This window comes from Procambarus clarkii, chromosome 24 (genome assembly GCF_040958095.1).
Source record: "Procambarus clarkii isolate CNS0578487 chromosome 24, FALCON_Pclarkii_2.0, whole genome shotgun sequence".
Lineage (NCBI taxonomy): Eukaryota > Metazoa > Arthropoda > Malacostraca > Decapoda > Cambaridae > Procambarus > Procambarus clarkii.
Genome location: NC_091173.1, coordinates 733,801 through 756,607, shown reverse-complemented (window position 1 = coordinate 756,607; position 22,807 = coordinate 733,801). Strand labels below are relative to the sequence as shown.

General features: G+C 43.3%; 1 protein-coding gene across 1 annotated transcript; it reads left to right on the top strand.

The window, feature by feature from the left end:
• The first annotated feature begins 4,915 nt into the window (after positions 1-4,915).
• LOC138368147 (mucin-4-like) lies at positions 4,916-22,301 on the top strand. Its single transcript, XM_069330448.1, has 7 exons — positions 4,916-4,960; positions 12,194-12,412; positions 12,539-13,458; positions 13,556-13,971; positions 14,448-15,167; positions 15,230-16,127; positions 22,253-22,301. The coding sequence occupies exons 1-7, from the start codon at positions 4,916-4,918 to the stop codon at positions 22,299-22,301; spliced, it is 3,267 nt and encodes a 1,088-aa protein (XP_069186549.1).
• The last annotated feature ends 506 nt before the right edge of the window (positions 22,302-22,807 follow it).

Genomic DNA, 22,807 nt, shown 5'->3' with positions numbered 1-22,807 from the left:
CCCCCTGCCCCCCCTGCCCCACATGCCCCCCCTGCCCCACATGCCACACATGCCCCCCTGCCCCCCCTGCCCCACATGCCCCCCCTGCCTCACATGCCCCACATGCCCCACATGCCCCCCATGCCCCACATGCCCCCCATGCCCCCCCTGCCCCACATGCCCCCCATGCCCCCCTGCCCCACATGCCCTATATGCCCCACATGCCCCAGTTAGAGAAATAATGGCTATCACAAATGCACAAGCTAGCGACAACTGCGGAGATTTTCACTGTTGTTTTGCGTAAATCAAAACCTAGACTCAAGACGCAGTTACTGACTCTCACATTTCATTCTAACAACAACTTTTGTTAATTGTTCTGAGATTGAGTCCCATTGCCTCATAATTTGGTTCCCATACCCGCCAAGGGGCACAGACACTCGTGGTTAATGACCGCTGCTCCAGACCAAGAGGGAACTTCCTCCTTACACCACAGCGACTGTTACAGCCAACCTTAACTATGTATCCCCCCACTTCAACCCTTGCTACTTAGTGAAGTGTTCTCTCACCTGGTTATATATCCACCTCCCTCTCTCTCCCTACATGTTGGACACTCTTCCTTCACTCACACGATTCACACCACATATATAGTTTTCAGTTGCATATAGTCCTGGGGACCATTCAGGCTTGTTCGCATTTGTGTTCCTCACGTCTGCCCCAAAGAATGAGGTGATTTGATAAAATGCTATGCCCAAGATTACCATCCGAGTGCCGGCGGGGGGGGGGGGGCTGTTCAAATAGCTTCGGCTATCACCTCATTATGTCCGGTCGTGATGGTCAAGCGGATTAAGGCGTCTTGTACATACCAGTTGCGTTGCTCCTGGGAGTATGGGTTCGAGTCACTTCTGGGGTGTGAGTTTTCAGTTGCATATTGTCCTGGGGACCATTCAGGCTTGTTCGCATTTGTGTTCCTCACGTGTGCCCAAAGAATGAGGTGATTTGGTAAAATGCTATGCCCAAGATTACTATCCGAGTGCCGGCGGTGGGGTGGTTCAAATAGCCTCGGCTATCACCTCATTATGTCCGGTCGTGATGGTCAAGTGGATTAAGGCTTCTTGTACATACCAGTTGCGTTGCTCCTGGGAGTATGGGTTCGAGTCACTTCTGGGTGTGAGTTTTCAGTTATATATATATATATATATATATATATATATATATATATATATATATATATATATATATATATATATATATATATATATATATATATTAGTATATTTTGATAGCAGTCTTTCCTGTAGACATATATTATTAAATATGACCGAAAAAGTAAGATTAATAATTCTAACACGAATTTTCTCTATCTTTCTTATGTTTCTTTTCACTGTTGATGGTAATTCAAAGATCAATTCTCCAAAATTCATTTTTATTTCTAGTCTGACGCGACACTTGAGCGCGTTTCGTAAAACTTATTACATTTTCAAAGACTTTAGTTCACAAACACACAATTAAAACTGAATAGAGCTTTACACATCTTCGAGGTTTATATCTACATAAACCTGGAAACCCACTTCGGCCAATCATTAGCCAGATACCCACACCCACGTACAGACTGGCGAAGCGACTCAACGGCCTGCTGACTCCTTATGTTCCTTGCGCCTTCAGCCTGAAGTCTCCAAAGGAATTTGTGGACTTACTGCGGGGCACACGGGCCACAGGGATAAGAGCCTCGTTGGACGTAGAATCGCTGTTTACCAACGTACCTGTGGACGAGACAATCGGAATGATAGCCGACAGAGTGTATCGTGATCCAGCCTGTACTCCTCTTGACATGCCAGAAAGTATTCTGAGGAAACTACTCCAAGCTTGTACTAAAGAGGCACCCTTCTTGAGCCCGGATGGGCACATGTATAAGCAAGTAGATGGGGTCGCCATGGGTTCTCCCCTAGGTGTCCTGTTTGCAAACTTCTACATGGGTACCATCGAGCAAAAAGTCTTAGTCGACATGAACTTGAAACCGGCCATATACTGCAGGTATGTTGACGACATTTTTACACAGGTACCTGATGTCAGACATCTGCAGGAGCTGAAGGAGGCATTTGAGCAGAGTTCCGTGCTGCGTTTCACTTACGAGACGGAAAAGGATGGGAAGCTGCCTTTTCTAGATGTAACAGTCATGGAAAAGGGCGGAGGTTTCCACACTGCAGTCTACACTAAGGAAACAAACATAGGAATGTGCCTAAATGCCAACAGCGACTGCCCCGACAGGTACAAGAGGAGTGTTGTTAACGCATACGTCGACCGTGCTCTCAGCCACAGCTCAGAATGGAAGCAAGTCGACGAAGAACTCTGTAGGGTAAGGCAGGTTCTAGTCAATAACGGCTTCTCCAATGGTTTCATCGAAGACATCATAAGAAGGAAAGTGAAAAGCCATGCAACCTCTGAAGAGACAACTAACACAACACCTATACCCCCTATTAGACTATTTTACAGGAACTTCTTTTCCACAGCTCATAAAACGGAGGAAAGGGTCCTGAAAGATATTGTTAATAGAAACGTTATCCCTACAGACAAAAATCAGAGGATACAACTGACGATTTACTATAAAACCAGAAAAACGGCCAGCCTACTCATGAGAAACTCTCCAGACACAAAACAGAACGCTTTAAAAGAGACTAACGTCGTCTATGCCTTCAAATGCCCGCTTGGGGACTGTAAGCTCCAAAAAACCCAGTATATAGGCAAGACAACAACATCTCTTTCTAGGCGTTTAACGATGCATAAGCAACAGGGCTCCATTAAGGAACATATAATCTCTTCCCATAACCAAACCATCGCCAGAGAAATCCTAGTAAACAACACAGAAATCATCGATAGATACAGCGATAGCAGGCGGCTTGACGTTTGCGAGGCACTACACATCAAGAAGTCAACACCAGCAATCAACAGCCAATTATTGCACAACTATATTCTACCCACCTCAAGACTCCGCTCCAATATAGAAGCATCAAGAAATATGGACCAATAGGCTTTCTACAAACACTTCTATTCAATACCCATTGTTTTCTGTTCTGTCTTGTGTTGGTACTTTTAATACCCTATTAATATCCCCTGTTCTGTCTTGTGTTAATGCCACATCATCCTTCCCACCTCACTCAAATGTAGATATAATATCAGAGAGACGTAAGTTCTAATCAGTTGTGTATTTGTGAAGTCTTTGAAAATGTAATAAGTTTTACGAAACGCGCCCGTGTCGCGTCAGACTAGAAATAAAAATGAATTTTGGAGAAGTGATTTTGATTTACCTCCAACAGTGAAGCGTAATGTACGAAAGATTGAGAAAATTCGTGTTAGAATTATTAATCTTACTTTTTCGGTCATATTTAATAATATATGTCTACAGGAAAGACTGCTACCAAAATATACTAATATATATATATATATATATATATATATATATATATATATATATATATATATATTATTAAATATGACCGAAAAAGTAAGATTAATAATTCTAACACGAATTTTCTCAATCTTTCGTACATTACGCTTCACTGTTGGAGGTAAATCAAAAATCACTTCTCCAAAATTCATTTTTATTTCTAGTCTGACGCGACACGGGCGCGTTTCGTAAAACTTATTACATTTTCAAAGACTTCACAAATACACAACTGATTAGAACTTGCGTTTCTCTGATTTTATATCTACATTTGAGTGAGGTGGGAAGGGTGATGTGGCATTAACACAAGACAGGACAATAGGGGATATTAATAGGGTATTAAAAGTATCAACACAAGACAGAACAGAAACAATGGGTATTGAATAGAAGTGTTTGTAGAAAGCCTATTGGTCCATATTTCTTGATGCTTCTATATTGGAGCGGAGTCTTGAGGTGGGTAGAATATAGTTGTGCAATAATTGGCTGTTGATTGCTGGTGTTGACTTCTTGATGTGTAGTGCCTCGCAAACGTCAAGCCGCCTGCTATCGCTGTATCTATCGATGATTTCTGTGTTGTTTACTAGGATTTCTCTGGCGATGGTTTGGTTATGGGAAGAGATTATATGTTCCTTAATGGAGCCCTGTTGCTTATGCATCGTTAAACGCCTAGAAAGAGATGTTGTTGTCTTGCCTATATACTGGGTTTTTTGGAGCTTACAGTCCCCAAGTGGGCATTTGAAGGCATAGACGACGTTAGTCTCTTTTAAAGCGTTCTGTTTTGTGTCTGGAGAGTTTCTCATGAGTAGGCTGGCCGTTTTTCTGGTTTTATAGTAAATCGTCAGTTGTATCCTCTGATTTTTGTCTGTAGGGATAACGTTTCTATTAACAATATCTTTCAGGACCCTTTCCTCCGTTTTATGAGCTGTGGAAAAGAAGTTCCTGTAAAATAGTCTAATAGGGGGTATAGGTGTTGTGTTAGTTGTCTCTTCGGAGGTTGCATGGCTTTTCCCTTTCCTTCTTATGATGTCTTCGATGAAACCATTGGAGAAGCCGTTATTGACTAGGACCTGCCTTACCCTACAGAGTTCTTCGTCGACTTGCTTCCATTCTGAGCTGTGGCTGAGAGCACGGTCGACGTATGCGTTAACAACACTCCTCTTGTACCTGTCAGGGCAGTCGCTGTTGGCATTTAGGCACATTCCTATGTTTGTTTCCTTAGTGTAGACTGCAGTGTGGAAACCTCCGCCCTTTTCCATGACTGTTACATCTAGAAAAGGCAGCTTCCCATCCTTTTCCGTCTCGTAAGTGAAACGCAGCACGGAACTCTGCTCAAATGCCTCCTTCAGCTCCTGCAGATGTCTGACATCAGGTACCTGTGTAAAAATGTCGTCAACATACCTGCAGTATATGGCCGGTTTCAAGTTCATGTCGACTAAGACTTTTTGCTCGATGGTACCCATGTAGAAGTTTGCAAACAGGACACCTAGGGGAGAACCCATGGCGACCCCATCTACTTGCTTATACATGTGCCCATGGGCACATGTATGTGCCCATACATGTGCCCATTTACAGGAACTTCTTTTCCACAGCTCATAAAACGGAGGAAAGGGTCCTGAAAGATATTGTTAATAGAAACGTTATCCCTACAGACAAAAATCAGAGGATACAACTGACGATTTACTATAAAACTAGAAAAACGGCCAGCCTACTCATGAGAATCTCTCCAGACACAAAACAGAACGCTTTAAAAGAGACTAACGTCGTCTATGCCTTCAAATGCCCACTTGGGGACTGTAAGCTCCAAAAAACCCAGTATATAGGCAAGACAACAACATCTCTTTCTAGGCGTTTAACGATTCATAAGCAACAGGGCTCCATTAAGGAACATATAATCTCTTCTCATAACCAAACCATCGCCAGAGAAATCCTAGTAAACAACACAGAAATCATCGATAGATACAGCGATAGCAGGCGGCTTGACGTTTGCGAGGCACTACACATCAAGAAGTCAACACCAGCAATCAACAGCCAATTATTGCACAACTATATTCTACCCACCTCAAGACTCCGCTCCAATATAGAAGCATCAAGAAATATGGACCAATAGGCTTTCTACAAACACTTCTATTCAATACCCATTGTTTCTGTTCTGTCTTGTGTTGATACTTTTAATACCCTATTAATATCCCCTATTGTCCTGTCTTGTGTTAATGCCACATCACCCTTCCCACCTCACTCAAATGTAGATATAAAATCAGAGAAACGCAAGTTCTAATCAGTTGTGTATTTGTGAAGTCTTTGAAAATGTAATAAGTTTTACGAAACGCGCCCGTGTCGCGTCAGACTAGAAATAAAAATGAATTTTGAAGAAGTGATTTTTGATTTACCTCCAACAGTGAAGCGTAATATACGAAAGATTGAGAAAATTCGTGTTAGAATTATTAATCTTACTTTTTCGGTCATATTTAATAATATATGTCTACAGGAAAGACTGCTACCAAAATATACTAATATATATATATATATATATATATATATATATATATATATATATATATATATATATATATATATATATATATATATATATATATATATATATATATATGTCGTACCTAGTAGCCAGAACGCACTTCTCAGCCTACTATGCAAGGCCCGATTTGCCTAATAGGCCAAGTTTTCATGAATTATTATTTTTTCGACTACCTAACCTACATAACCTAACCTAACCTAACTTTTTCGGCTACCTAACCTAACCTAACCTATAAAGAAAGGTTAGGTTAGGTTAGGTAGGGATGGTTAGGTTCGGTCATATATCTACGTTAATTTTAACTCCAATAAAAAAAATTGACCTCATACATAAGGAAATGGGTAGCCTTAGCATTTCATAAGAAAAAAATTAGAGAAAATATATTAATTCAGGAAAACTTAGCTTATTAGGCAAATCGGGCCTTGCATAGTAGGCTGAGAAGTGCGTTCTGGCTACTAGGTACGACATATATATATATATATATATATATATATATATAATGTCGTACCTAATAGCCAGAATGCACTTCTCAGCCTACTATTCAAGGCCCGATTTGCCTAATAAGCCAAGTTTTCATGAATTAATGTTTTTTCGTCTACCTAACCTACCTAACCTAACCTAACCTAGCTTTTTTTGGCTACCTAACCTAACCTTACCTATAAATATAGGTTAGGTTAGGTTAGGTAGGGTTGGTTAGGTTCGGTCATATATCTACGTTAATTTTAACTCCAATAAAAAAAAATTGACCTCATGCATAATGAAATGGGTAGCTTTATCATTTCATAAGAAAAAAATGAGAGAAAATATATTAATTCTGGAAAACTTGGCTTATTAGGTAAATCGGGCCTTGCATAGTAAGCTGAGAAGTGCGTTCTGGCTACTAGGTACGACATATATATATATATATATATATATATATATATATATATATATATATATATATATATATATATATATATATGTTTATATGTATATATATATTAGTATATTTTGGTAGCAGTCTTTCCTGTAGGCCATATACTGCAGGTATGTTGACGACATTTTCACACAGGTACCTGATGTCAGACATCTGCAGGAGCTGAAGGAGGCGTTTGAGCAGAGTTCCGTGCTGCGTTTCACTTACGAGATGGAAAAGGATGGGAAGCTGCCCTTTCTAGATGTAACAGTCATGGAAAAGAGCGGAGGTTTCCACACTGCAGTCTACACTAAGGAAACAAACATAGGAATGTGCCTAAATGCCAACAGTGACTGCCCAGACAGGTACAAAAGGAGTGTTGTTAACGCATATGTCGACCGTGCTCTCAGCCACAGCTCAGAATGGAAGCAAGTCGACGAAGAACTCTGTAGGGTAAGGCAGGTCCTAGTCAACAACGGCTTCTCCAATGGTTTCGTCGAAGACATCATAAGAAGGAAAGTGAAACGCCATGCAACCTCTGAAGAGACAACTAACACAACACCTATACCCCCTATTAGACTATTTTACAGGAACTTCTTTTCCACAGCTCATAAAACGGAGGAAAGGGTCCTGAAAGATATTGTTAATAGAAACGTTATCCCTACAGACAAAAATCAGAGGATACAACTGACGATTTACTATAAAACCAGAAAAACGGCCAGCCTACTCATGAGAAACTCTCCAGACACAAAACAGAACGCTTTAAAAGAGACTAACGTCGTCTATGCCTTCAAATGCCCTCTTGGGGACTGTAAGCTCCAAAAAACCCAGTATATAGGCAAGACAACAACATCTCTTTCTAGGCGTTTAACGATGCATAAGCAACAGGGCTCCATTAAGGAGCATATAATCTCTTCCCACAACCAAATCATCGCCAGAGAAATCCTAGTAAACAACACAGAAATCATCGATAGATACAGCGATAGCAGGCGGCTTGACGTTTGCGAGGCACTACACATCAAGAAGTCAACACCAGCAATCAACAGCCAATTAATGCACAACTATATTCTACCCACCTCAAGACTCCGCTCCAATATAGAAGCATCAAGAAATATGGACCAATAGGCTTTCTACAAACACTTCTATTCAATACCCATTGTTTCGTGTTCTGTCTTGTGTTGATGAAATTAATACCCTATTAATGCCACCTCTTTTTCTGTCTTGTGTTGATGAAATTAATACCCTATTAATGCCACCTCACCCCATCCACCTCACTAAAATGTAGATATAAAATCGGAGATGCGTAAGTTCTATTCAGTTGTGTATTTGTAAACTAAAGTCTTTGAAAATGTAATAAGTTTTACGAAACGCGCTCGTGTCGCGTCAGACTAGAAATAAAAATGAATTTTGGAGAATTGATTTTTGATTTACCTCCAACAGTGAAAAGAAATGTACGAAAGATTGAGAAAATTCGTGTTAGAATTATTAATCTTACTTTTTCGGTCATATTTAATAATGTATATATATATATATATATATATATATATATATATATATATATATATATATATATATATATATATATATATATATATATATATATATATATACATTATTAAATATGACCGAAAAAGTAAGATTAATAATTCTAACACGAATTTTCTCAATATTTCTTATATTTCTTTTCACTGTTGATGGTAACTGAAAAATCAATTCTCCAAAATTCATTTTTATTTCTAGTCTGACGCGACACTTGAACGCGTTTCGTAATAACTTATTACATTTTCAAAGACTTTAGTTTATACACACACAACTATAACTAAACAGAGTTTAAACAGCTTCGATTTTATACCTGCATTTGGGTGAGGTGATATGTTAGAACAGTTTTGGATGAGGTGAAAACAAACTTTCAACACAAGACAGAACACGAAACAATGGGTATAATATTTTGTAAGTTAAAGGGAAGAATGGAAGTAACTGAAAAGGGCCTATTGGCCCATATTTCTTGATGCTTCTATATTGGTGCAGAGTCTTGAAGTGGGTAGAATATAGTTGTGCATTAATTGGCTGTTGATTGCTTGTGTCGACTTCTTAATGTGTAGTGCCTCGCAGATATCAAGCCGCCTGCTATCGCTGTATCTATCGATGATTTCCGTGTTTTTTGTTAAGACTTCTCTGGTGATGGTTTGGTTGTGGGAAGAGATTATATGTTCCTTAATGGAGCCCTGTTGCTTATGCATCGTTAATCGCCTGGAAAGAGATGTTGTTGTCTTGCCTATATACTGAATTCTTTGAGGCTTACAGTCCCCAAGAGGGCATTTGAAGGCATAGACGACGTTGGTCTCTTTTAAAGCGTTCTACTTTGTGTCTGGAGAGTTTCTCATGAGTAGGCTGGCCGTTTTCTTGGTTTTATAGTAAATCGTCAATTGTATCTTCTGATTTTTGTCTGAAGGGATAACGTTTCTATTAACAATATCTTTCAGGACCCAGAAGTGCGTTCTGGCTACTAGGTACGACATATATATATATATATATATATATATATATATATATATATATATATATATATATATATATATATATATATATATATATATATATGTCGTACCTAGTAGCCAGAATGCACTTCTCGGCCTACTATGCAAGGCCCGATTTGCCTAATAAGCCAAGTTTTCCTGAATTAATATATTTTCTCTAATTTTTTTCTTATGAAATGATAAAGCTACCTATTTCATTATGTATGAGGTCAATTTTTTTATATTGGAGTTAAAATTAACGTAGATATATGACCGAACCTAACCAACCCTACCTAACCTAACCTAACCTATCTTTATAGGTTAGGTTAGGTTAGGTAGCCGAAAAAGTTAGGTTAGGTTAGGTTAGGTAGGTTAGGTAGTCGAAAAAAAATTAATTCATGAAAACTTGGCTTATTAGGCAAATTTGGCCTTGCATAGTAGGCTCAGAAGTGCGTTCTGGCTACTAGGTACGACATATATATATATATATATATATATATATATATATATCGTACCTAGTAGCCAGAACGCACTTCTCAGCCTACTATGCAAGGCCCAATTTGCCTAATAAGCCAAGTTTTCATGAATTAAATGTTTTTCGACTACCTAACCTAACTTTTTCGGCTACCTAACCTAACCTAACCTATAAAGATAGGTTAGGTTAGGTTAGGTAGGGTTGGTTAGGTTCGGTCATATATCTACGTTAATTTTAACTCCAATAAAAAAAAATTGATCTCATACATAATGAAATGGGTAGCTTTATCTTTATATATATATATATATATATATATATATATATATATATATATATATATATGCGAACAAGCCTGAATGGTCCCCAGGACAATATGCAACTGAAAACTCACACCCCAGAAGTGACTCGAACCCATACTCCCAGGAGCAACGCAACTGGTATGTACAAGACGCCTTAATCCACTTCACCATCATGACCGGACATAATGAGGTGATAGCCGAGGCTATTTGAACCACCCCACCGCCGGCACTCGGATAGTAATCTTGGGCATAGCATTTTACCAAATCACCTCATTCTTTGAGGCTATCACCTCATCACCTATCAGCTATCACCTCGGCTATCACCTCATTATGTCCGGTCGTGATGGTCAAGTGGATTAAGGCGTCTTGTACATACCAGTTGCGTTGCTCCTGGGAGTATGGGTTCGAGTCACTTCTGGGGTGTGAGTTTTCAGTTGCATATTGTCCTGGGGACCATTCAGGCTTGTTCGCATTTGTGTTCCTCACGTGTGCCCAAAGAATGAGGTGATTTGGTAAAATGCTATGCCCAAGATTACTATCCGAGTGCCGGCGGTGGGGTGGTTCAAATAGCCTCGGCTATCACCTCATTATGTCCGGTCGTGATGGTCAAGTGGATTAAGGCTTCTTGTACATACCAGTTGCGTTGCTCCTGGGAGTATGGGTTCGAGTCACTTCTGGGTGTGAGTTTTCAGTTATATATATATATATATATATATATATATATATATATATATATATATATATATATATATATATATATATATATATATATATATATATATATATATATTAGTATATTTTGATAGCAGTCTTTCCTGTAGACATATATTATTAAATATGACCGAAAAAGTAAGATTAATAATTCTAACACGAATTTTCTCTATCTTTCTTATGTTTCTTTTCACTGTTGATGGTAATTCAAAGATCAATTCTCCAAAATTCATTTTTATTTCTAGTCTGACGCGACACTTGAGCGCGTTTCGTAAAACTTATTACATTTTCAAAGACTTTAGTTCACAAACACACAATTAAAACTGAATAGAGCTTTACACATCTTCGAGGTTTATATCTACATTTGGGTGAGGTGGATGAGGTGAAAAACGAACTTTCAACAATGGGTATTCAATGGGTATTAAATTCCAACACAAGACAGAACACAAAACAATGGGTATTGAATGGGTATTAAATTCAAACACAAGACAGAACACGAAACAATGGGTATTGAATGGAAGTAATTGTAGAAAGCCTATTGGTCCATATTTCTTGATGCTTCTATATTGGAGCGGAGTCTTGAAGTGGGTAGAATATAGTTGTGCATTAATTGGCTGTTGATTGCTGGTGTCGACTTCTTGATGTGTAGTGCCTCGCAGACGTCAAGCCGTCTGCTATCGCTGTATCTATCGATGATTTCTGTGTTGTTTGCTAAGATTTCTCTGGTGATGGTTTGTTTGTGGGAAGAGATTATATGTTCCTTAATGGAGCCCTGTTGCTTATGCATTGTTAAACGCCTGGAAAGAGATGTTGTTGTCTTGCCTATATACTGGTTTTTTTGAGGCTTACAATCCCCAAGAGGGCATTTGAAGGCATAGACGACGTTGGTCTCTTTTAAAGCGTTCTGCTTTGTGTCTGGAGAGTTTCTCATGAGTAGGCTGGCCGTTTTTTCTGGTTTTATAGTAAATCGTCAGTTGTATCTTCTGATTTTTGTCTGTAGGGATAACGTTTCTATTAACAATATCTTTCAGGACCCTTTCCTCCGTTTTATGAGCTGTGGAAAAGAAGTTCCTGTAAAATAGTCTAATAGGGGGTATAGGTGTTGTGTTAGTTGTCTCTTCAGATGTTGCTTGGGGTTTCACTTTCCTTCTTATGATGTCTTCCACGAAATCATTGGAGAAGCCGTTGTTGACTAGGACCTGCCTTACCCTACAGAGTTCTTCGTCGACTTGCTTCCATTCTGAGCTGTGGCTGAGAGCACGGTCGACATAAGCGTTAACAACACTCCTCTTGTACCTGTCTGGGCAGTCACTGTTGGCATTCACGCACATTCCTGTTTGTTTCCTTAGTGTAGACTGCAGTGTGGAAAAGGAGCGGAAAAGGAGGAGGAGAGTAAGTATTGCAGCAGACACCAGCAAGTATTGCAGCAGACACCAGCAAGTATTGCAGCAGACACCAGCAAGTATTGCAGCAGACACCAGCAAGTATTGCAGCAGACACCAGCAAGTATTGCAGCAGACACCAGCAAGTATTGCAGCAGACACCAGCAAGTATTGCAGCAGACACCAGTAAGTATTGCAGCAGACACCAGCAAGTATTGCAGCAGACACCAGCAAGTATTGCAGCAGACACCAGCAAGTATTGCAGCAGACACCAGCAAGTATTGCAGCAGACACCAGTAAGTATTGCAGCAGACACCAGCAAGTATTGCAGCAGACACCAGCAAGTATTGCAGCAGACACCAGCAAGTATTGCAGCAGACACCAGCAAGTATTGCAGCAGACACCAGTAAGTATTGCAGCAGACACCAGCAAGTATTGCAGCAGACACCAGCAAGTATTGCAGCAGACACCAGCAAGTATTGCAGCAGACACCAGCAAGTATTGCAGCAGACACCAGCAAGTATTGCAGCAGACACCAGCAAGTATTGCAGCAGACACCAGCAAGTATTGCAGCAGACACCAGCAAGTATTGCAGCAGACACCAGCAAGTATTGCAGCAGACACCAGCAAGTATTGCAGCAGACACCAGCAAGTATTGCAGCAGACACCAGCAAGTATTGCAGCAGACACCAGCAAGTATTGCAGCAGACACCAGCAAGTATTGCAGCAGACACCAGTAAGTATTGCAGCAGACACCAGCAAGTATTGCAGCAGACACCAGCAAGTATTGCAGCAGACACCAGCAAGTATTGCAGCAGACACCAGCAAGTATTGCAGCAGACACCAGTAAGTATTGCAGCAGACACCAGTAAGTATTGCAGCAGACACCAGCAAGTATTGCAGCAGACACCAGCAAGTATTGTAGCAGACACGTTAACACCTGCAGCAGAAACATCTTTACCAGTCAACACCTGCAGCAGTCATCATCTGCAGCAGTCAACGCCTGCAGCAGTTAACACCTGCACCAGTCAACACCTGCAGCAGTCAACACCTGCAGCAGTCAATACCTGCAGCAGTCAACACCTGCAGCAGTCAACGCCTGCAGCTGTCAACACCTGCAGCAGTCAACACCTGCAGCAGTCAACACCTGCGGCAGTCAACACCTGCAGCAGTCAACACCTGCAGCAGTCAACACCTGCACCAGTCAACACCTGCAGCAGTCAACTCCTGCAGTAGTCAACTCCTGCAGTAGTCAACACCTGCACCAGTCAACACCTGCAGCAGTCAACTCCTGCAGTAGTCAACACCTGCAACATTCAACACCTGCAGCAGTCAACACCTGCAGCAGTCAACACCTGCAGCAGTCAACACCTTCACAAGTCATCACCTGCAGCAGTCAACACCTGCAGCAGAGACATCTTCACCAGTCAACACCTGCAGCAGTCAAAAACCTGCAACAATCAACACCTGCAGCAGTCAACACCTGCAGCAGTCAACACCTGCAACAATCAACACCTTCAGCAGTCAACACCTGCACCAGAAACATCTTCACCAGTCAACACCTGCAGCAGTCAACACCTTCACAAGTCATCATCTGCAGCAGTCAACACCTGCACCAGAAAAATCTTCGCAAGTCAACACCTGCACTAGTCAACACCTGCAGCAGTCAACACCTAAACCGGTCAACACCTGCAGCAGTCAACACCTGCAGCAGTCAACACCTGCAGCAGTCAACACCTGCAGCAGTTAACATCTGCACCAGTCAACACCTGCACTAGTCAACACCTGCAGCAGTCAACACCTGCACCAGTCAACACCTTAACCGGTCAACACCTGCAGCAGTCAACACCTGAAGCAGTCAACACCTGCAGCAGTCAACACCTTAACCAGTCAACACCCGCAGCAGTCAACACCTGCAGCAGTCAACACCTGCAGCAGTCATAACGTGCAGCAGTCAACACCTGCAGCAGTCAACACCTTCACCAGTCAACACCTGCACCAGAAACATCTTCACCAGTCAACACCTGCAGCAGTCATAACGTGCAGCAGTCAACAGCTGCAGCAGTCAACACCTGCAGCAGAAACATCTTTACCAGTCAACACCTGCAGCAGTCATCATCTGCAGCAGTCAACGCCTGCAGCAGTTAACACCTGCACCAGTCAACACCTGCAGCAGTCAACACCTGCAGCAGTCAATAACTGCAGCAGTCAACACCTGCAGCAGTCAACGCCTGCAGCTGTCAACACCTGCAGCAGTCAACGCCTGCAGCTGTCAACACCTGCAGCAGTCAACACCTGCAGCAGTCAACACCTGCAGCAGTCAACACCTGCACCAGTCAACACCTGCAGCAGTCAACTCCTGCAGTAGTCAACTCCTGCAGTAGTCAACACCTGCACCAGTCAACACCTGCAGCAGTCAACTCCTGCAGTAGTCAACACCTGCAACAATCAACACCTGCAGCAGTCAATACCTGCAGCAGTCAACACCTGCAGCAGTCAACACCTGCAGCAGTCAACACCTTCACAAGTCATCACCTGCAGCAGTCAACACCTGCAGCAGAGACATCTTCACCAGTCAACACCTGCAGCAGTCAAAAACCTGCAACAATCAACACCTGCAGCAGTCAACACCTGCAGCAGTCAAATCCAGCAACAATCAACACCTTCAGCAGTCAACACCTGCACCAGAAACATCTTCACCAGTCAACACCTGCAGCAGTCAACATCTTCACAAGTCATCATCTGCAGCAGTCAACACCTGCACCAGAAAAATCTTCGCAAGTCAACACCTGCACTAGTCAACACCTGCAGCAGTCAACACCTAAACCGGTCAACACCTGCAGCAGTCAACACCTGCAGCAGTCAACATCTGCACCAGTCAACACCTGCACTAGTCAACACCTGCAGCAGTCAACACCTGCACCAGTCAACACCTTAACCGGTCAACACCTGCAGCAGTCAACACCTGAAGCAGTCAACATCTGCACCAGTCAACACCTGCAGCAGTCAACACCTTAACCAGTCAACACCCGCAGCAGTCAACACCTGCAGCAGTCAACACCTGCAGCAGTCATAACGTGCAGCAGTCAACACCTGCAGCAGTCAACACCTTCACCAGTCAACACCTGCACCAGAAACATCTTCACCAGTCAACACCTGCAGCAGTCATAACGTGCAGCAGTCAACAGCTGCAGCAGTCAACACCTGCACCAGAAACATCTTCACCAGTCAACACCTGCAGCAGTCAACACGTTCACCAGTCAACACCTGCAGCAGTCAACACCTGCAGCAGTCATCATCTGCAGCAGTCAACGCCTGCAGCAATTAACACCTGCACCAGTCAACACCTGCAGCAGTCAACACCTGCAGCAGTCAACACCTGCACCAGTCAACACCTGCAGCAGTCAACTCCTGCAGTAGTCAACTCCTGCAGTAGTCAACACCTGCACCAGTCAACACCTGCACCAGTCAAGTCCTGCAGTAGTCAACACCTGCAACAATCAACACCTGCAGCAGTCAACACCTTCACAAGTCATTATCTGCTGCAGTCAGCACCTGCAGCAGAGACATCTTCACCAGTCAACACCTACAGCAGTGAAAACCTGCAACAATCAACACCTGCAGCAGTCAACACCTGCAGAAGTCAACTCCTGCAGCAGTCAACTCCTGCAGCAGTCAACACCTGCACCAGTCAACACCTGCACCAGTCAACACCTGCAGCAGTCAACTCCTGCAGTAGTCAACACCTGCAACAATCAACACCTGCAGCAGTCAACACCTGCAGCAGTCAACACGTGCAGCAGTCAACACCTTCACAAGTCATCATCTGCAGCAGTCAACACCTTGTTACGGCCCTCTCGGGTCGCAACTGGGTTCTTACTCTGATGTTGTTAGAGGAAGGGTATCCGGCCCCAAGCCAGTAGTGGCTTTCAAGGGATGAGATCCGTAACGCAAGTAACTTAAAGGGGAAGGGAAATAAAGTTAAGAACTTAATACTATAATTATTACCATCACCAATAAATATATATAAGATTACACGGGGGGGGGGGGTATAAACACTATTATATACACAATGTAGTCTTCCTCTGAAGACCCTCGACGTTCACGGTGCCAAGCTCTTGGTGCTCTCGTAGCCTCACGACGAATCCTTCGCGAATCTTGAGTCTACCCTGGCCACAGGCCAGCCAAAACACAGTTCCACTGGGGGCACCGCCGTGGAGGCCGTCAACCACAAGTCCAGCAGATAGCTGGCAGGTTCTGAATCAGCAGCGCTGGTTAGGCCACTCCACGAGCGATACTAGGGTAGCACCCTAGTTAGGAGCCTCGTGTGATACCACAGATCACTCTCCTTTCCACAATACCCCAGTGGTTAAGCGTCTCCACCAGTCAGTCCCGGGTATGACAATCCTTCAACTGCCACTTCACAGGCAGGGTAACACCACAGTGTTCATCCGGGGGGCGACTCACAGTTGCTGCAGCAAACACTTGGTGACGAGACGGCTGCCTTGGGTAGACTGACTCAACTTCCCTTACAGGAGTCCCAGGTCGACTCTGTAAGCAGACACGTCATCAATAACAGGGACACACTAAAGCACCTCACTTACAGGCTCAGACCCAAACGCCCACCTATCCACTCCATAGATGGCGTTGTTGTCTGAGCACCACCTCACCAGAGGTCAGCAGCGGCTGTGTTGTGAGCTGAACAGGACCGGAAACTGGCCCTCGTGGCCAGTACACCTCGTCCTCACCAGGTGTCGTCGTCCATTTGGAGGGGGTTTCGGGAGCTGACCCACAGATGGCGTGGTCGTCACTGCTCCGTACTCGGACGCTGGATTCGGGTCCGTAACACACCTGCACCAGAAACATCTTCGCAAGTCAACACCTGCACTAGTCAACACCTGCAGCAGTCAACACTTAAACCAGTCAACACCTGCAGCAGTCAACATCTGCACCAGTCAACACCTGCACTAGTCAACACCTGCAGCAGTCAACACCTGCACCTGTCAACACCTTAACCGGTCAACACCTGCAGCAGTCAACACCTGCAGCAGTCAACATCTGCACCAGTCAACACCTGCAGCAGTCAACACCTTAACCGGTCAACACCCGCAGCAGTCAACACCTGCAGCAGTCATAACGTGCAGCAGTCAACACCTGCAGCAGTCAACACCTTCACCAGAAACATCTTCACCAGTCAACACCTGCAGCAGTCATAACGTGCAGCAGTCAACACCTGCAACAGTCAACACCTGCACCAGAAACATCTTCACCAGTCAACACCTGCAGCAGTCAACACCTGCAGCAGTCAGCACTGTGCTCATAAGATACACACAGCGGCCCCAGCCAGTCTGGCCGGGCTCCACGTGTTGGCACCACCATGGCGCCAGCCTCGCTCAGGTGGGCGGCACCGTGCATCTGGCGCCAGCCTCGCTCAGGTGGGCGGCACCGTGCATCTGGCGCCAGCCTCGCTCAGGTGGGCGGCACCGTACATCTGGCGCCAGCCTCGCTCAGGTGGGCGGCACCGTGCATCTGGCGCCAGCCTCGCTCAGGTGGGCGGCACCGTACATCTGGCGCCAACTGTACTCTCCAACACTCTTTTACGAGATCACTTTATTTACATCTTTAAGTCAGTCGTTTTACTCATGTGCTCATCTGTATAAATAAAAATGTAGATGTTCGTTTGTTCATTTTTGCTAATCTCCGAAAGTTCTTCACCGATTGCTTTGAAATTTTGACACAACGTTCCATTCGAATACACACGTGTTTTTATATACCTACTGTATAAATTCCACACTTGTGACAGGCAAACACATGTTTTTTTTTTTAAACAGCGTCATCTGGTACATGTAAGAGCAACACACGCTGTACTAAATAGGTTATGATTCCTTTTCAATGTTTCCGATTACATTGATAAATTAAATTTTCATAGATTTCGATTTATTTTCATTTTGATTTAATTATTTTGTGTGACTTTGCATTGGAATTGAGCTGTGTTGTTTACCATACTGTTCATATCGTGAGTATAGTTTATTTTTTATTTTTTCATTGTTTTTATTTCGTTTTTTAAACTGTTCTACTTATTTTACAGTAATGGAAAAGTCAGATCATTTGATGTTCCCATTTTTCTGATGGGGAAACATCAGATCATTTGGGAAGGCATCGGACGAGGGAGTGGGGAATGGTGGGGCAACTGAAAACTCCCACCCCAGAAGTGACTCGAACCCATACTGCCAGGAGCACTATGCAACTGGTGTACAGGAGACCTTAACCACTCGACCATCAGTGACCATACAAAAGATGATGGTAGCCGAGGCTATTAATGAGGTGATTTGATAAAATAACTATGTCCAAGATTATCATCAAAATACCGTCGGAATGATAGGCTAATTATGTTATGTAGGTTATGTAGGCCTCTAAACCTACATAACCTAACCTAACCAAATTGGTAATTCATTTTCATAATATAATACAATATTAATTGAAATAATCCAATTGGATTTTTTTTTAAATAATGAAAATCACTGCATATTAGGCAAATTGGGCTTTGCATATTAGACCGAGTAGTGTGTTCTGGCTATTAGTAGTAGGCATCCATCAGTCTAATTAGGCTATGGAGTTGTACTCTGGTTTTCGGTCTGGAGTGGCCTCTAAAGGGCGCAAAGTCAGGGTAGGTTGGTTTGAAGGAGAAGCTGTCACCTAAGCAGCAGGTCCCCCCCCCCTCCACTCCACGGCGCCGAAAATCTCCAAAGAAAAGTCAAACGCCAATACGACTGGTTCCAGCGCCGTCGCAGGAACTGTCGGACCGAGGTTGCAGGCAACAGCAAACTGCCCTGGGGGGCTCCAGCTCTGTTGGTTACCTCGAAGTTGGTAAAACAAGGCACAGGGACTCCAAACCCGGAGACCGCCGTGGTCGGGGCCGGACAAGAACCACCCCATCAAGGGCAAGAACCACTCCAGCCTCCTGAAGCAGAGCCTGGGGCCGCACGAGCCCCAGGAGGCGGACATCCCGGTCCCGCACCTACGGGTTCCAGACAGAGATCGTCACAGTCCTCTTTCACCCGTAGCCGGCTTCCTTCATGAAAATAATTATTACTTCTCCTTCTACCGAGTTATGACGGAAGCCGGCCTCGGGTGAAAGGGGGCGCTGACGATGTCTATCTGGAACCCGTAGGTCCAGGGCTCGGACGTCCACCTCCTGCGGCCTAAGCTCTGCTTCAGGAGGCTGGGTATTTGGTACGACATATACATATAAGATGCTCGGCCCAATGGGAAAATAGAACATAGAAACAGTATTAGAAGGAACCTATAAATTCCCTCTAATGCGTTATGTGTGCTTTTCTCCGAGGCTAAGGGTGGTCCAGTCATAGGTGGTACTCCCTGGTGGTATATATATATATATATATATATATATATATATATTCAGGGATTGTCTACCTTGCCTGTTATCTTCCCATTGGATCAAAGAAGTGCCATCAAACAATTATATGTTCAATGGTGAATTCATTTGAATGTTGATTGCTGGTATCAGCTCTCTAGTGACTATAGCCTCATGTGTTCATACGAACTCTTGAATATAGCCTCATGTGAATATAGCCTTATGTGTTCGTACGAACACTTGAATACGATACAGACAAAGTAAAGAAAACAGAGAAAACTGACTCCATTACGGGAAACTAACTTAATTCACCCGGACGGTAATTAATTAAAAGCCAGGACAGAAATAGGACAAATGTTACTCACTTATAGGGACATATTGATCGGTAAAGCATCCCATAATCACTGACTAACAGCAACAATTTTGGCATTGCATGACTGCCCAATACAATAGCAAGCTAAACATAAGGCCAACACTAACAAAAGATAAATTTCTACTGAGGTCAACGATACAGATAGCTACAATATATCATGACAAGTATTAAGACATAAACACTTTAAATAACACATATTTATTTAAATTACACAGACACACTAGGTGAGTATGTGTGTACTCACCAAGTTGTACTTGCGGGGGGTTGAGCTTTGGCTCCTTGGTCCCGCCTCTCAACTGTTAATAAACTGGTGTACAAATTCCTGATCCTACTGGGGTCTATTGTAGCTACATTTGAAACTGTGTATGTAGTCAGCTTCCACCACATCACTGCCTAATGCATTCCATTTGTCTACTACTCTGAAACTGAAAAAATACTTTCTAACGTCTCTATGGCTCATTTGGACACTCAATTTCCACATGTGTCCCCTAGTGCGCGTGCCTCTTGTGTTAAATATCTTTATCTACCCTATAAATTCCTCTGAGAATCTTGTATGTGGTGATCATGTCCCCTCTAACTCTTCTGTCTCCCAGTGACGTGAGGTTTAATTCCCGTAGTCTCTCCTCGTAGCTCATACCCCTTAGTTTGGGTTCTAGTCTAGTGGCAAACCTTTGAACCTTTTCCAGTTTAGTCTTATGCTTGACTAGATATGGACTCCATGCTGGAGGCACATATTTCAGCATGTGTGTATGTGTGTATACTCACCTAAGTGTATACTCAGAAACTCATCTGAGTTTCCAGCTTCCGCCCATGTCCCCTCGTTCTGTTATTATTACGTGCGAACATTTCATCTATTTCCACTTTGTCAATCCCCTTGAGTATTTTTATACGTTCCTGTCATATCCCTCTTTCTTTTTTCTAGTGTCGTCAGATTCAGTTCCTTCAGGCGCTCTTCATATCCCATCCCTTGTAACTCTGGAACGAGCCTCGTTGCAAACTTCTGAATCTTTTCCAGTTTCCTTATGTGTTTCTTCAGGTGGGGACTCCATGATGGCACGGCATACTCTAAGACGGGTCTCACGTAGGCAGTGGAAAGCGCCCTAAAAGCCTCCTCACTTAGGTTTCTGAATGATGTTCTAACTTTCACCAGTGTAGAATACGCTGCAGTCGTAAACCAATTTATACGTGCCTCAGGAGTTGGATTAGGTGTTACGTCCACTCCCAGGTCTCTTTCTCGAATCGTTACAGGTAGGCAGTTCCTATTCGTTGTGTACTGTCCCTTTGGTCGCCTATCACCTAGCCCCATTTCCATAACTTTGCATTTACTCGTGTTGAACTCCAGTAGCCATTTCTCTGATCATCTCTGCAACCTGTCCAGGTCCTCTTGGAGTATCCTACAATCCTCATTTGTCACAACTCTTCTCATTAATTTTGCGTCATCCGCGAATATTGACATGTAGGATTCTACTCATGTAAACATATCATTTTCGTAAATTAGAAGTAGGATTGGTCCCAGCACCGATCCTTGAGGAACTCCACTTGTTACTGTTCGCCAGCCCAACTTCTTGCCTCTTACCATTACTCTCTGGCTCCTTCCTGTTAGGTAGTTCCTTACCCATTCTAGAGCCTTTCCGCTTACTTCTGTCTGCCTATCAAGTTTGAACAGCAGTCTCATGTGCGGTGCTGTACCAAAGGCCTTTTGGCAGTTTAGAAATATGCAGTCTGCCCAGCCTTCTCTGTCCTGTCTTATCCTAGTTATTTTATCATAGAATTCCAAAAGGTTTGTTAGGCATGACGCGCGCGCGCGCGTGTGTGTGTGTGTGTACTCACCTAGTTGTGCTTGCGGGGTTGGAGCTTGGCTCTTTGGTCCCGCCTCCTAACTGTCAATCAACTGGTGTAAAGATTCCTGAGCCTTATATTTGAAACTGTGTATGGAGTCAGCCTCCAACACATCACTTCCTAATGCATTCCATTTATTAACTACTCTGACACTGAAAATGTTCTTTCTAACGTCTCTGTGGCTCATCTGGGTACTAAGTTTCCACCTGTGTCCCCTTGTTCGTGTCCCACCCGTGTTGAAGATTTTGTCTTTGTCCACCCTGTCAATTCCCCTGAGAATTTTGTAGGTGGTTATCATGTCTCCCCTTACTCTTCTGTTTTCCAGGGATGTGAGGTTCAGCTCCATTAGCCTTTCCTCGTAGCTCATTCCTCTCAGTTCCGGGACGAGTCTGGTGGCATACCGTTGAATCTTCTCTAACTTTGTCTTGTGTTTAACTAGATATGGACTTCAGCCTGGAGTTGCATATTCCAGAATTGGTCTGACATAAGTGGTATACAGGTTCCTGAACGATTCCTTACACAAGTTTCTAAAGGCAGTTCTTATGATGGTCAACCTAACATATGCCGCTGATGATATCCTTTTGATGTGGGCCTCTGGGGACAGGTTCAGTGTGATATCAACCCCCAGATCTTTCTCTCTATTTGACACTTGTAGGATTTCACCTCCCAGATGGTACTTTGTGTTCAGCCTTCTGCTCCCTTCGCCTAATTTCATTACTTTACACTTTCCTGAGTTGAACTTTAGCAGCCATTTTCTAGATTATTCTTCCAGTTTATCCAGGTCATCCTGTAGTCTCTGCCTGTCTTCATCTGTCTTGATTCTTCTCATAATTTTTGCATCAACAACACAAATTGAGAGGAATGAGTCTATACCCTCCGGAAGATCGTTCACATATATTAGAAACAGAATGGGTCCAAGTACTGAGCCCTGTGGGACTCCGCTGGTGACATCTCGCCACTCTTACGTCTCCCCCCTCACCGTTGCTCGCTGTTT